The sequence below is a fragment of the Chionomys nivalis genome, chromosome 21, assembly GCF_950005125.1.
Source record: "Chionomys nivalis chromosome 21, mChiNiv1.1, whole genome shotgun sequence".
Taxonomy (NCBI): domain Eukaryota; kingdom Metazoa; phylum Chordata; class Mammalia; order Rodentia; family Cricetidae; genus Chionomys; species Chionomys nivalis.
Genome location: NC_080106.1, coordinates 23,663,198 through 23,679,172, shown reverse-complemented (window position 1 = coordinate 23,679,172; position 15,975 = coordinate 23,663,198). Strand labels below are relative to the sequence as shown.

The following is a 15,975-nucleotide window of genomic DNA, read 5'->3' as shown; positions in this document are numbered from 1 at the left end:
GGATTTCTTGGTTTATAAGCATTTATACAATTTCTTGCTATTTGTATGTTATCCAGATTATAATTTGTTTAGAGATGTTGGTCTTACTATGTTGCACAGGCTGACCCGAAATTGTGGGAATCATATAATCTTTCTGCCTGTGTCTCTGAATAGCAGGACCCACAGATACCTATAAAGAGCTCAGCTTGCAATTTGTGAATTTTTGGAACAACAACCTGACTGAACACATGAAAACAATAGGTAGGACTTTGGCTATTAGGTTTCTTTATTGGCCACTTACAAATAAGAAGACATGAGACTTGCTGAGAGAACATAGGATTTTGACAGTCCACTCCCATATAATAAATATTTCCAAAGCTTCAGTTTCATCTGAAGACTGTCTGGGGCTTGGAGAAGAGGAGAGAGGATGAGAGCAGATGAAGAAAGGAAGGAAAGGGCGTTGTCCCAGGGGACAGTGAAAGAAGATTGGGGCACTTAGGGGTCACACATCTACAGTCATGGGAGCATTCACGGAGTCTCATAAAAGGTGTCCCAGCATGTTGAGGAACGAGTGACACACCAAGGGTTTGTCGTACACGCAGACCAAATGGACAATTGTAGCGGTGAGGGATGGGGATGTGACTGTCAGACTCTAACCGGGATTCTCTAAGAACGTTAGGCCAACCCCATGTACATTCAGCCCTTCACACCATTCCTCTCGCAGGGTACTTCTCTTTGTAATTATCCTGAGACCCCTTTAGCTCCTGGATCTTCTGGGGCAGAGTCTGGGTCCAGAACTGCAGCCTTCTGGCCTTCAGGGCTTGGCCCACAGCAGGCTGGATGTCCAGCTGCAGGTACTTCTCATTATCATCCATCACAGGCCAGTTGGGTAGACCCTCGCTGTTGGGGTTCCTGCGGATATGTCACCCACAGGGAATGGTAAGGTCATGCTCATACAATTTGTGATCCCCAAGTTTGTGTCAGGGTAGTAGACTAATTGGGCCAATGGTTGAGGGGCTGATGGGGCACGTGTCCTATACAGGGATACAGTGCCACCTGCTAGTGTCTGCTCCATGTGGGGCAAGACTACCTGGACAATTTTGGGTCTCCCTCTCAGAGGCAAAATCTAAAGAACTATACCATAGCTCCTGTCAGGTCATTGCAGTGTGACCAGTAACCAATATGTATGATGTACCTAAGTGTGCCCTGGGGTGAGGAGGACTCTATCATGTGATGAGTTATCCATGCATGTAAATGAAGTCATCAACCACCAATGGAGCCCTATATGGGGACCCACCACTGAGGAGGTTGAGGGAGGGGTGTGTTCTCACCCATGTCGTGCAAAGTTGGTCCAGTACTTCATCATTCTCCTGCTCAGCAGCTCCTCCTCCTCAGTGAAGACAGCTGTAGCTATGGGGAAGACAGAGGTTCAGGTCCCAGCCACCCCATGCAGCTGCCTATTTGTGCTCTGCAATCACCATCCTTCCTGTAGCCTGACCTTGAACCCTAGGCCTCTTTCCCTCCTTCACCACCAAGGATCAGGGAGCCACCCACACCTCTAATTGAATGTCTCCAGGTTCAGTTCTGGTCAGTATGTCCTCATTCCATCTAACATAGGTGTGGTGGCTCAAATCCTATAAACTCATATATTTGAATGCTTGGTCCCCAGTTAGTGGAACTATTTAGGAAGAATTAGGAGGTATGGCCTTTTTGGAGAAGGTGTATCACCGGAAATTGGCTTTGAGGTTTAAAAGTCCAGTCCGGTCCAGTTAGCTATCTCTGCCTCGTGTTGTAGATCAGAATGTAAGCTTTAGTTAGCTACTGTTCCAGTGCCTTGCCTGCCTGCATGTTGTTATTCTCCCATCCCTGATGTCATAGACTCTAACTAACCCTTTGAACCTCTAAGTCCCAATAAATGCTTTTCTCTATAAGCCAACTTGATCATAGTGTCTCATCGCAACAATAGAAAAGTAACTAAGGCAATAGATTATATTTGGTAGGGTCCAGATTCTAATCTGGGTATTGTTTTTTGAGGATGGAAAAGGTGCTTGCTTGATTATGTCCTCTCCCAGAGCCTTGATTTTTTTCAACTGGACTGAGCTCAGTTGCCCATCAGGTACCCACCTGTGACCCCATCCAGCTCATGAAAAACAAGAAAGACTCACGTATCATGTCCAAGGGTGAGGACCCAAAAACAAAAGCCATCTCATCGCCATGATCAACTTTCACATAGGCTGGCCTTGTATCTTTGACGTAGCTGGGCACATGACAGAATTCATAAAAGTAGACAGAAGCATGGGAGCCTAGAGGTACGGACACATGGTTACATAGTATTCAATCACCTTAACTTTCCTGCCTAACCCTTAGTGATAAGGTATGTCGGTATACAGTTATCTGGTGTTATAATTGTCAAATGGGTGGCCCTAGGCTGAAACACTAGTTATGGAAAAGCATTTGGCTAAATAGTGACTCTGGACTTCCCAGCTGAGTAGGTCTGGCAAATCAATGGAGTATTAGCAACCTGTTTCCTTGTCTGTATCTGGATATCACTTCCCTTTCTTCCACTAGAATGAAGAAATACTGATGTAATGGTCCCGGGAGTTTGGTTCCAGAGATGTGATCCAGACATGAATGGGGACCTGAACACTATTAAGCTCATCCGGGACCCATTGCTCTGAGTTCCTCCCCACTAGACCTCATCACCGATGTACTCACGTTGAAACTTTGCTACTTGGAGTGCAGGAATCACGAACAAATAGTCTGCCATCATTTCCTTGTACTGTAGCTGGAGGGTCTGGGCATCTTCAGTGTTGTTCATATACTCTTCCATTAGCAGGTCACTACACTCGGGAGGTAACAGCTACCCCAGGGAATCAGGAAGAATGAGTTTAGGCAGGTTCTTGTTTTGATAGGCAGCAGCCTCAGTGTGGAGAATGTGGCCAGGGATAAGATAAGGTATAGAGGGAAAGGTATAAGTTCTGAGGTGAGCCCTCCACAAACCACACACACACACAGATCTTTGTAGGCATGCTGTCTGGAAGGACACATAGTGGCTCTTTCTATTGGAGGCAGTAATAAAGGTATCTTACCATCTGTGTTATTGTTGTGTACTTTAGAATAGCAGGCAGGGTCTCTCTGGTTATCTCCTTTATTATTTGATCAGTGCCCAACATCTGCATGAGAGAGTGGACAGTTTTCAGTATATGGTCAGCGGAATATGGACCAAGTTTCCTCTGCTCACCTTATGAGTCCCCAGATTTCCAGAGAATTGGAACTGTGTCTCACCATAGGCAGACCCCAGCCAAACTCATCATTGTTGACACCAATGATGCTAGGGACAGGGTGAAAATCCGCAGAAGTCAACAACTCTTGGGGATGCCTGGGTAGGAACTCTCCATCCACCACAGCAGGGATATAAGTGAAGACCTGAGGGACATCCAAAGTCAGTGATGGAGGTCAATTCTGATGTCCACTGAAAAACCCTGACCATTACCCCTGCCCCCATTTAATTGTCTCAGGATGTTTCTCCAACCCTGACAAAGATTCTACATATATTAGGATATTTGATATTCATTTTACACACGTGATTAAGATGATGCCAAATCATGGAGCAGAGGTAATTTGTTTAGAGTAGTAAGGACTGACTCTCCTACATCCCACTGACCAGGTCCTCCAAGTCACACAACTCTCCCAACCTTGTTTATAGCCAGAATCTCCTCTTCACTCTTGCTTCTCAGACAGTGCACCAGGGTCTCTGAATCCATAGTCTCACAACCAGATAAGTTGGCCACTCTCTGTAAAGGGATCAGGTAGGAGTTGATTCATCCTTTCAGGCAAGTAGAAGAGTTTTCCCAGTTGATTTGCATTGTGCCCAAATATCTCATTGCACTTTGTGCTGGTGAAATGGAGTGAGCATGAAATTCCCATTTTCTTGTTGCTCAGATGTGACAGCCAGAGGGGTCATTCTACCTAAAAACTTTAAAAAGTAAGGTGTTTGTTCACGAGTGTGTGTGACTTCAGGAGTGCCTGTACCATGGTTTCCGTGCAAAGATTCCAGGACACCATCTGGTTGCTAGTCCTCACTTCCCATCTTGTTTGAGAAATGATCTTTTATTATTTCTTCCTGCCTACAAGAGTCTATCTTATTTGTGACCTTTCAGGGATTTTCTGGTCTCTGCCTCCTGTCTCATCCTATGAATACCGGGATCACACACTTATTTCTCCATGCAGCTTTTTGTGGTTTCTGAGGGAATTTGAACTCAGATCCTTATGTTTTTACCTATTGAGCCATATCTTCAACCCATATGTATTTGTTTCTGAACATGATGGACACTACAAGGTACTTATGCATGGTTATTACACCCAGCCTGTATAGAGAGAAATGGATTCCAACCCTTGAATCTCTCAGAAAGTACTGAAAGAAGCTATTTCCCACACCCCTCGTTTTCCCAATTGAGAAAACTCCCAGAGTACCAGAGGGTGGAGGCTGAGGCTGCAGGGTCATCAGGGCTGAAGTGACTCACTGTGTAGACCACCTCAGAGGTGTTAGAGATCAGGTCAGGCAGCAGGGCCACTCCACTCTCCATGATGGCTCTGTGGAAGAGTCCCTTTGACATGGGGGACACAACCTGTGAAGACACACTTGTGCCACCTGCTGACTCTCCAAAGATGGTGACAAGGTCAGGGTTGCCTCCAAAGTAGGCAATGTTCTTCTGGACCCAGCGCAGGGCAGCCACTTGGTCCAGGTAGCCCCAGTTCCCTCTGGCGTGCTCATCTCCAGTGCTGTGAAGACGCAGAGAAGGAATCACAGGGCTGTCTTATTTCATCCCCTACCTCACAGTGCAGTGTAGCCCCAGACTCACCTGAAGAAGCCCAGAACACCCAGGCGGTACTGGATAGTGACCACCACCACATCCTCCCTTGCTGCCATCAAGGATCCATCATACGCAGAAGCCATACCCCCAACCAGTGCACCCCCATGGATCCACACCATTACCTGTGGAAATCAAGTCAGATGCCAGGAGGTTCCCACCCAGCTCAAGCTCCACCTGGGGTGTCTTCTACTTTACCTAATGCTTTGGTTCAGTGTACTTAGACACACAGACAAAACTCCTCAGGACATCCTCACCTGGACCACAGACCCATCAGGATACTTGCTAGTCTCTCTGCTTCTCTAAGGACCCAAGCCTGAATTAATGGCTCTAAATCTGGAGTAATAATACCCCTGCTCTCAGATGCCTATGAAATGGAATGAAAACAGGTATATTCATCAGTGATTCTCCTGATTGTTAAAAAAATCATTGGCACATAGCTGGTCATGGTGATGTATACCATTAATACCAGAGCTCTGGGACCAGGTAGGCTGCCTGTGCACCTTTCCCCACTCTCTGTTTGCCCAGACCCAATTCTCGGGGTCACCCCTAGCACTGCAACAGACCTCTCCTGCCAGCATTCTCAGGGAACACACCAACTGAGCAGGCAACATACTCTCAAAAAATACAGAAAGGAAACAGAAATTAAGTAACTAAACTCCCCAAAACAAAGAGAAACCCAGAAAACAACACCTAGACCTATAGTCACCCCCAACTCAGATGGCTAGATGCCAGCATAAAAACACAGTAAATAACAGACAAGGCAATATGTCTCCAACAGAGCCCAGCTATCCTACCACAGCAGGCTTTAAATATTCCCACATAACTGAAAAAGACTTTAATATGAAGATGAAAGAGGTCCTTAAAGATAAAATTAATAAAACCCTTAAAGAAAGTGAAGAAAATAAAAAGAATTGAAGGAAACAAATAAATTTGTTTAATACCTGAAAATGGATATAGAAACAATAAAGAAAACGCGAACTGAGGTAATCCTGGATGTGAAAAGTTTAGGAATGTGAGCAGGAACTACAGAGTCAAACTTCACCAACAGAATACAAGAGATGGAAGAGAGAATCTCAGACTTTGAAGATACGATAGAAGAAATGAATACATTGGCCATAGAAAATGTAGATCTGAAAAAATTTTTGACACAAAACATCCAAGAAATCTGGGACACTGTGAAAAGAACAAATCTATGAATAACAGGAATAGAGGAAGGAAAAGAATACCAAATAGTTCAAAGGTCTAGAAAATATCTTCAACTAAACCATAGAAAAAAAATTTCCTAACTTAAAGAAGGAAATTCATATACAGGTACAAAAGACAAACAGAACACCAAATAGATTGGACCAGAAAAGTCCCTTCACCACATAATAATCAAAACACTAAACGTATGGAACAAAGGAAGAATATTAAAAACTTTAAGGGAGAAAGATCAAGTAACATATAAGGCAAAACTATTAGATTTACACCTGACTTCTCAATGGAGACTCTAAAAGACAGAAGGTCTTGGACAGATGTGCTGGAGACTCTAAGAGACCACAGGTGTCAGCCAAGATTACTATACCCAGCAAAACTTTGAATCACCTTAAGACATTCCATGATAAAATCAAATTTAAACAATATCTAGATACAAATCAGCCATAAAGAAGGTACTAGAAGGAAAACTCTAAACCAAGGTTAATTGCACTCATGGAAACATAAGCAATAAATAAACTCACACCAGTAAAACCAAAAGAATGGAACATACACACCACCACCAGCAGCAACAACAGCAATAAAATAACAGAAATTAACAATCATTGATCATTGATATCTCTTGATATCAGTGGACTCAATTCCCCAATACACATTACCAGAGTGGTTATAAACACAGGATCCATCCTTCTGCTGCGTACAAGAAATATACCTCAGTATCAGGGGTAGACATTAGCTCAGGATAAAAGGTTGGAAAAAGATATTCTAAGTAAACAAACCCAAGAAGCAATCTTGTGTAGTCATTTTAATACCTAATAAAATTAACCAAAAGTATTAGGAAAGGATACTACATATTCATCACAAGAAAAAATACACCAAGATGACATTTCAATTCTTAACATCTATCCCAAACTCAGGAGTACCCATTTTTGTAAAAGAAACACTATTAGACCTTAAATCACATATTGACCCTCACACACTGATAGTGGGAGACTTCAATACCCCATTCTCACCAATGGACAGGCCATCCAGGCAGAAACTAAATAGAGAAATACTAGAGCTAATTGATTTCATCAGCCAAATTAATATAACTGATATTTGGCAGCAATCTCAATGGAACTCTGAAACAGAGCTTGCTCCAATACCGAGGGGAGTGAACAGCTACATGGCAAGATACCCCACTCACTAGGACCTCCCCAGAAGGACAATACCCCAGGCCCCTTCCCCAACTCCCTTGGCTTTTCTAGCCAGCCAGTACAAAGTTTCCTGTGGCTAGGATCCCCCAAAGCCCAAACCCATCCACTGGAGCCCCCAAGCTACTAACTATACCCCACCTAAGAGCTAAGAGCTTTCTATGATACTGAGGGGACCAAGAGCGTGCCGCAACACTGACAGGATTAAGAGAGAGCACCACGAGAGCAAATTAGGAGAGAAGACCAAGAGATCTGGTGTATAGAGACCTCAGAGGCTTTCGGAGACAGACATTGACAATGCAGAGTAGACCAAGAAAAGAAAAACTCCCAAATACTCAGACAGCCACTGCAAGGATTGGGCCAAGACACAAAGAGACTGCTGGCCTCATTTGAAGGAATTAAGTGCCCACATAAAGAAAACAGAAAAGGCTCACATAAGCGACTTGACAGCACACCTGAAAGCTCTAGAACAAAAAGAAGCAGACTCACCCAGGAGGAGTAGAAGACAGGAAATAATCAAATTGAGGCTAAAATCAACAAAATAAAAACAAAGAATCAATGAAACAAAGAGCTGGTTCTTTAAGAAAACCAACAAGATTGACAAACCCTTAACCAAACTAATCAAAAGGCAGAGAAAGAGAGCATCCAAATTAACAAAATCGTAAATGAAAAGGGGGACATAACAACAGACACTATGGAAATTCAGAGAATCATCAGGTCTTACTATAAAAACTTGTACTACACAAATTGGAAAATGTAAAAGAAATGGACAATGTTTCAGATAGATACCATAAACCAAAATTAAATCAAGACCAGGTGAGCAATCTAAATAGATCTATAAGCTGTGAGGAACTAAAAGCTGTCATCAAAAGCCCCCCCCCGGCAAAAAAAAAAAAAAAAAAAAAAGCCCAGGGCTGGATGACATTAGTGCAGAATTCTACCAGAATTTCCAAGAAGAGCTAATACCTATAATCCTCCAAGTACTCCACATAATAGCAGAAGAAGGGACATTGCCAAACTCTTTTTATGAGGCTTTAGTTACCCTGATACTGAAACTACACAAAGACACAACCAAGAAAGAGAATTACAGACCAATCTCACCCCTGAACATCGATGCAAAAATTCTCAACAAGGCCGGGCGGTGGTGGCGCATGCCTTTAATCCCAGCACTTGGGAGGCAGAGGCAGGTGGATCTCTGGGAGTTCGAGGCCAGCCTGGTCTACAAGAGCTAGTTCCAGGACAGGCACCAAAAGCTACAGAGAAACCCTGTCTCGAAAAACCAAAAAAAAAAAAAAAAAAAAAAAAATTCTCAACAAAATACTGGCACACCAAATCCAAGAACACATAAAAAAAAAATCATCCATCATGATCAAGTAGGCTTCATCCCAGAGATGCAGGGCTGGTTCAACAACCAAAATCTATCAATGTAATCCATTATATAAATAAACATACAAAGAAAAAAACCATATGATCATTTGATTAGATGTTGAAAAACCATTTGACAAAATCCAACGCCTCTTAATGATAAAGGTCTTGGAGAGATCAGGGATACAAGGATCATATCTAAATATAATAAAAGCAATATATAGCAAACTGACAGCTAACATCAAATTAAATGGAGAGAAACTCATAGTGATTCCACTAAAATCAGGAACAAGACAAGATTGTCCACTCTCTCCATATCTCTCCAACATAGTTCTTGAAGTATTAGCAATAGCAATAAGAAAATAAAAGGAGATCAAGGGGATTCAAATTGGAAAGAAAGAAGTCAAACTTTCATTGTTTGAAGATTATATGATAGTGTACATAAGTGACCCCAAAAACTCTTCCAAAGAACTCCTTCAGCTGATAAATACTTTTAGTGATGTGGTAGGATACAAGATTAACTCAAAAAAATAACTAGTCCTCCTATACACAAATGATAAAGAAGCTGAGAGGGAAATCAAGAGAAACATCACCTTTCACAATAGCCACAAATAGCATAAAGTATCTTGGAATAACACTAACCAAGGAAGTGTAAGACCTATTTGACAAGAATTGTAAGTCTTTAAAGAAAGAAACTGAAGAAGATAAAAGAAAATGGAAAGATCTCCCTGCTCTTAGATAGGAAGAAGGATCAATATAGTAAAATTGGCAATCATACCAAAAGCAATTTATAGATCCAATGAAATCCCTATCAAAATCCCAACACAATTCTTCACAGACCTGGAAAGAACAATAATTAATTTCATATGGAAAAACAAAAAATCGAGGATAGCCAAAACAATCCTGAACAATAAAGGAACTTCTGAAGGCATTACTATCCCTGACATCAAGCTATATTACAGAACTACAGTAATGAAAACAGCTTGGTATTGGCATAAAAATATTGATCAATGGAATGGAACTGAAGACCCAGATATTAATCCACACACCTATGAAGACTGGATTTTTGACAAAGAAGCGAAAATTATACAATGGAAAAAAGAAAGGGTCTTCAACAAAGGGTGCTGGCATAACTGGATGTCAACCTGTAGAAGAATGAAAATAGATTCGTATCTATCTCCATGCATGAAACTCAAGTCCAAATGGACCAAAGACCTCAACATAAATCTGGCCACATTGAACCTGATAGAACAGAAAGTGGAAGTAGTCTTCAATGCATTGGCACACGAGACCACTGCATAAATATAACCCCAGTAGCACAGACACTAAGAACAACAATAAATGGGACCTCCTGAAACTGAGAAGCTTCTGTAAAGCAAAGGATACAATCAATAAGACAAAAAGGCAGCCTACTGAATGGGAAAAGATCTTCCCCAACCCCACATCAGACAAAGGACTGATCTCCAAAATATATAAAGAACTCAAGAAATTAGACAGCAAAATTCTAAATAACTCAATGAAAAAGTGATGCACTGAACGAAACAGAGAATTCTCAACAGAAGAATTACAAATGGCCAAAAGATACTTAAGGACATGTTCAACTTCCTCAGCTATCAGGTAAATGCAAATCAAAACAACTCTGAGATACCATGTTACACCTATCAGAATGACTAAGATCAAAAACACCAATGATAGCTTATTCTGGAGAGGATGTGGAGTAAGGGGAACACTCATCCATGCTGGAGGGAATGCAAACATGTGCAACCACTTTGGAAATCAGTATGGCGGTTTCTCAGAAAATTAGAAATCAACCTACCTCAGGATCAAACTAGCAATACCACTCTTGAGAGTATACCCAAAAGATGCTCAAACATACTACAAAAGCATTTGTTCAACTATGTTCATAGCAGCCTTATTTGTAACAGCCAGAACCTGGAAACAACCTAGATGCCCCTCAACTGAAGAATGGATAAAGAAAGTGTGGCACATCTACACATTAGAGTACTACTTGGCAGTAAAAAATAATGAGTTCTTGAATTTTGCATGCAAATAGATGGAATTAGAAAACATTATCCTGAGTGAGATAACCCAGACTCCCCAAAATAAATATGGTATGTACTCACTCATAAGTGGATTCTAGCCACAAAGGACATTGAGCCTATAGTTCATAATCCTAAAAAGCTAAGTAATAAGATGAACCCAAAGAAAAACATTTAAAAACCCACCTGGAAATTGGAAACAGACAAGATTGCCTGACAAAATTGGGAGCATGGGATCAGGTGGTAGAAGGAAGGAGAGAAGGTGAAGAGACGGGGATAAGGGGAAGGTTGAAGAGAACTTGAGGGAATGGGGTAGTTGGGATAGACAGATATGAGAGTAAGGAAAGAGATATCTTGAATGAGGCAGCCATTTTTCGGTTAGCAAGAAAGATGGCTCTAGAAAAATTCCCAGGAATTTACAAGGATGACCCCAGCTAAGACCCTAACCAAAGGAAGAGAGGGTGCCAGAACTGGCCTTGCCCTGTAGTCAGACTGATGACTATCTTAAATATCACCTTAGAACCTTCATCCAACAACAGATGAAAACAGAGGCAGAGTCCCACATCAGAGCACTGGACTGAGCTCCCAAGGTCCAGTTGAAGAGGAGAAAGAATGAGAATATGAGCAAAGAGGTCAAGACCATAAAGGGTTCATCCACTAAAACAGTTTACCTTAACTGATGGGAGCCCACCAACTCCATCTGGACTGGGAAGGAACAAGCATAGGAACAAACTAGTCCCTCTGAATGTGAATATGGCTGAGACAGACTGAGGGACCACTGGCAGAGGCACTGAGATTTATCTCTACTGCATGTACTGCCTCTTTGGGATCCTATTCCCTTTGGATATATACCTTGCTCAGCCTAGATATAGTAAACAGGGACACAAAGCAAAGTGCCTTACCCTCTCTTAGGATTAGAGGAGGTGGGGTGGGAAGGTGTGTGGAGGGAATGGGAATTTGGATTGGAAGTTTTCTAAAAACAATCTAATAAAAAATTAAAAAACATATTTACAGAACATTCCACCCAAATGCAAAAGAATATATCTTCTCAGCACCTCACAGAAACTTTTTCAAAATTCACCACTTAGTTGGTCACAAAGCAAGTCTCAACAGATAAAAGAAAATTGAGGCAATTCCCTGCATCCTATCAGACAACTTCAAATTAAAGCAGGATATCAACAAGAACAGAAACAACAAAAAGCTTACAAACTCACAGAAAGTGAGCAACTCTTTACTGAATGAAAAAATGGATAAAGACAGAAATAAAGAAAGAAATTAAAGACTTTCTAGAATTCAATGAAAATAATTACACAGTGCACCCAAACTTAGGAAACACAATAAAGGTTGTGCTAAAAGGAAAGTTTACAGCATTAAGTACCCACATTAAAAAAATTGGAGAGAGCTCATACTAGCAACTTAACAGCACACCTGAAAGTTCTAGAACAAAAAGAAGTGCACCTAAGAGGAAAAGAGAGTAGGAGATAATCAAACTGCAGAAATCAATAAAATACAAACATAGAGAACAGTACAAAGAATCAATAAAACAAAGAGTTAGTTTTTTAAGAAAACAACAAATAGACAAACTTATCCAAACTAACTAAAATACACAGAGTGATAATCAAAATTAATAAAATCAGAATAACCAAATTAATAAAATTTGAAAGGGGGTCATAACAACAGACACCAAGGAAATCTATAAGGACATGCTTACAAAACATGTACTTCACCACATTAGAAAATCTAAATGAAATGGATAATTTTTTCAATAGGTATCACTTATCAAAGTTAAATCACAATCAGAAAAACAATTTAAATATATCTATAACCCCCAGTGAAATAGAAGTAGTCACTAAAAGTTTCTCAACTAAAAAAAATAAAAATAAAAAGCACAGGGCCAGATGGCTTTTATCGAAGAATTATACCAGACTTTCAAAGAAGAGTTAATATATGAGAGAGGACCTATTTTCAATTAAAAGAATTACCATACCTCTGGAGGCAGAGATCAAAGATTGAGACCAGCCTTGTCTACATAGTGAGTAGGTCAGGGTTATATAGAGAGACCCTTTCTCAAAACAAGAGGAAAAAAAAAATCATTGACACAATGGATAGTCCATGCCAGTAAATTTGCAAGAGCTCAGGATTTAGCTCTCAGGCCTCTGGTAGGTAGTGTGAAACCTGAGTTGATCAAGGAGCCATAGCCACTGACTTCCCAGAGTCTTTAGGTCTCTGTGTCCCATACCTAGGGTTTAGCTGCATGCCATGAAAGAGAAGGCCTTCCTGGACACCTGATAGGGAGGGTTTCTCATCAGAGTCTCACATTGATTTTGCCCCTTTTAATCATCCCGAAGAAATGCCCACCCCCAGATCTGAGTATGGATTGCCACTCACAGTCAGGTTAGAGCCCTCATGGGCATGAGCTGGTGTGTAGATGTTGAGATACAGGCAGTCCTCAGACATAGAGATGGAAGGCATGCTTCGTTTTATCATTGCCAGATTTTCTGAAACCACTGTTCCAAAATTTTGTAGACATCTGAGGACAATGACAGTTATTCTAAGAGATGTGCAGTAATTAAAATTAAAAGCAGACTCCTAGCACATATTTTATCTCATCCACCAAAACCCCTCTTTCTGGCCCCATGATGTCCTGATAACATGAGGTCCTACTCCAAAAGCTCTTCCAACTAAGGTAAATGTCACAGATTTTGGGAAAACTTCTAGGGAGACTGCCAGATGGGTCTTTGTATCCCACTCTTCCTGATGATGAGATATTGATGAACTTCTGTGAAAACTATTGGTGTGTGTTATGACACCATTTCTTTTTGTACTCTCCAAAGTCTGGGTATTGGGTCCTGTACCCATATAGGTGCTGCATTGATAAACATGGTGGTGGGATATCCTTCACCTCACATCCAGACTCTCAAGGAACTGTCTTCTCTTGCAGAATCTCTAGTTGGAAGACATATACCTGTCTCTTGGCCAATGATACCTGGACACCTATAGGTTTGTACGGTGATTGTGGAGGATGATTTTGCTCAGGAACCATCATCACTTTGGCCTTTCTCTGGCATCTGCAGCATATCCCATCACAGAGAGAATGCAGTGGATGGCAGGAGATGGAGAAATCACTGCAGTCTGGCTCAAGTTCTGACCTCCTGCCCATTTCAGGACCTGACATTTTCTGGGTCTCAGGAGGACTTACCTGGCTGGGTAGGTGGTCCCATCCCTCACACCACTCCATGATTCAGGAGGCTCAGGAGGTGCAAATCTCAGCTCTCCTAGAGGTGGCTTGGCAAAGGGAATTCCCAGGAAGATGTAGACTCCCTCTTTGGTGTCATTCAAGTGGATGAGACTCCCCTGCACCTGTCCCGTGTGGGTAGTCCTGATGGGGTGGACTGAGTCTTCACCTGTAAGTGACATGCGATATCAAGTTTGGGTTTGCCCAACCATCTACCTTTACATTATGGCTGTTACTTCTTTCTTGCTATCCTCAATTCAGCCTTTTCCAAGTACCTACCTCCCTGGCAATTTTTCTCCACAGCACCATGTTCCAACGTAGAAGAATTTGGCAAACCTGTCTGATGTGGGATTCCCCTCAGTATGCTGTAAATAACATTGGTTAATAAAGGACTGTCTTCGGCATGTGCAGGGAAGAATAGAGGTAGGTGGGGAAAGCTGAACTGAATGCTGGGAGAAAGAGGACAAAGTCAAGGAGACACCATGGAGACACCAGAGGGGAAAGACATGAGCTGCCAGTTGGAACCGTGGCGGTAAGATATCGCCACTGGTGATACCCAGAGTAATAGAAATGGGTTAGTTTAGGATAAAAGAGTTAGCTAAAAATATGCTTAAGCTATTGGACAAATAGTATTGCTAATAATACGGTTTCTGTGTGTGGTCGTTTCAGGGCTGAGCATCCAGGAACGAACAAGTGGTCTCCTACTACACCTGTCCTATGTCCATAAAAAGTAAAAATCTTCCACACCTGATAAACATGGATGGCATGTTTGGTGCTACTTGATGTGGTAACAAGTAGCCAAGGCAACAACCACTCTCAGGGGCCAGAAGGCAATTTGCCAAAATCTTTCCAGTGCTGAAAACTCACTCCTATCTCCAGGGAAATACTCTCTGCAGGACAATATGCCACAAGCCGTATCTGCTTATATAGATCACTGAGGATATGAGGCACTAATATCTGTCAGTGCTACAGCAACAGGCAAAACCTGAATTTGGTTTGCTAAGAGTCAGGCTACAGCCAGGATGCTTCACCCTCAAGAGAAGCTCTCCATGGAATCCCACCTATTGGAGTGAGTGTACTTTCAGTCAGGAGGCAGGAAAACAGCCCAGAAAGGGGTGGTTTGTGGTAAATTTGTTAAAAACAAAAAACCTATGCATACATTTTCCTTTTTATTTAAAAATGAAACATTGAAGTTTATTAAGGAGAGATTCTTTTTTATCTCTTTTTCCCCTGGTTTTTCTAAACAAGGTTTCTCTGTGTAAAATCTCTGACAGTGTGAAAACTTGCTTTGTAGAGTAGGCTGGCCTTGAACTCACAAAGATTCACCTGACTCTGCCTCCCAAGTGCTGAGATTATAAGGATGCACCACCACCCAGCTAAGCAGAGATTCCGATTTTGAGTGGCATGTGGGAAAGGATAACACATCTCTAATTACACGTGTAGCCTTCTCAAGAGTTACTGTGTCTTTATAACAGCTGTACGTGCAAAAAGGAGGCCCATGAAAAGTTTTAAAAGAAGTAGCAAAAAATTTCCTGTAATTAAATAAACTAATGTCATCTATGTCATACTTAAAAGCAAAAGTCACCATTGATGGGACTGCCGTTTGACCGTTTATGTGATACTTTAAATTCCTGATTTTGCTGTGGTAAGCATTGCTGTCCAAGTTTACTTCCAGGTGTCCTCCTTCTCCTTATTATTAAGGATGCCAAAATTACTGTGGTATTCTGTTTTAACATTTCTACATTTACCACCCCACCAGACAGGTTCTTGCCGTGTAGTCCAGGCTGGCTTGCAGCTGAAAAGCCTTCCACTTTCTCTGCCTCATCTACAACACCATTTACAGGTGTGTGTCATTACACCAGCTTACTCCTATCTTATCTTGATGTCCCATGGATGAGCCTGGCCTGGGTGGTTCACAACTCTGTGCCCTCTTATAGTTATCAGTGATTCTGAACCTAGGATCCAAAGAAGAATGTTCAAATAAGCCAAGAGTGAGTTGGGCAGATTTTCCTGTTCAGGAGTCCCTGGAGACGTCTCAGAACCCGGACAACAGCAGGGAAGAGTCACAGTGTGCAGTCCTTATGGCCTCCTTAGGG

The 15,975-nt window shown here is 41.8% G+C and overlaps 1 protein-coding gene across 1 annotated transcript; it reads right to left on the bottom strand.

Moving 5' to 3' along the window:
- Positions 1 to 683: 683 nt before the first annotated feature.
- On the bottom strand, positions 684 to 14,061 carry LOC130863959 (acylcarnitine hydrolase-like). The gene is made up of 11 exons (XM_057754281.1): positions 13,844 to 14,061; positions 13,033 to 13,174; positions 4,842 to 4,975; positions 4,503 to 4,761; positions 3,675 to 3,773; positions 3,265 to 3,405; positions 3,069 to 3,152; positions 2,695 to 2,839; positions 2,145 to 2,282; positions 1,311 to 1,383; positions 684 to 891 (listed from the first exon to the last, which is right to left on the bottom strand). The coding sequence occupies exons 1-11, from the start codon at positions 14,059 to 14,061 to the stop codon at positions 684 to 686; spliced, it is 1,641 nt and encodes a 546-aa protein (XP_057610264.1).
- Positions 14,062 to 15,975: the final 1,914 nt, after the last annotated feature.

Excerpts from the sequence above, each read along its gene's own strand:
- LOC130863959 (XM_057754281.1), bottom strand. The coding sequence starts at position 14,061 with ATGTCACTTACAGGTGAAGACTCAGTCCACCCCATCAGGACTACCCAC. Across the intron at positions 3,153-3,264 it reads TTGGCTGGGGTCTGCCTATG|ATGTTGGGCACTGATCAAAT; the intron begins GTGAGACACAGT and ends TCTCTCATGCAG. Across the intron at positions 2,283-2,694 it reads CCAAGTAGCAAAGTTTCAAC|GCTCCCATGCTTCTGTCTAC; the intron begins GTGAGTACATCG and ends CCGTACCTCTAG.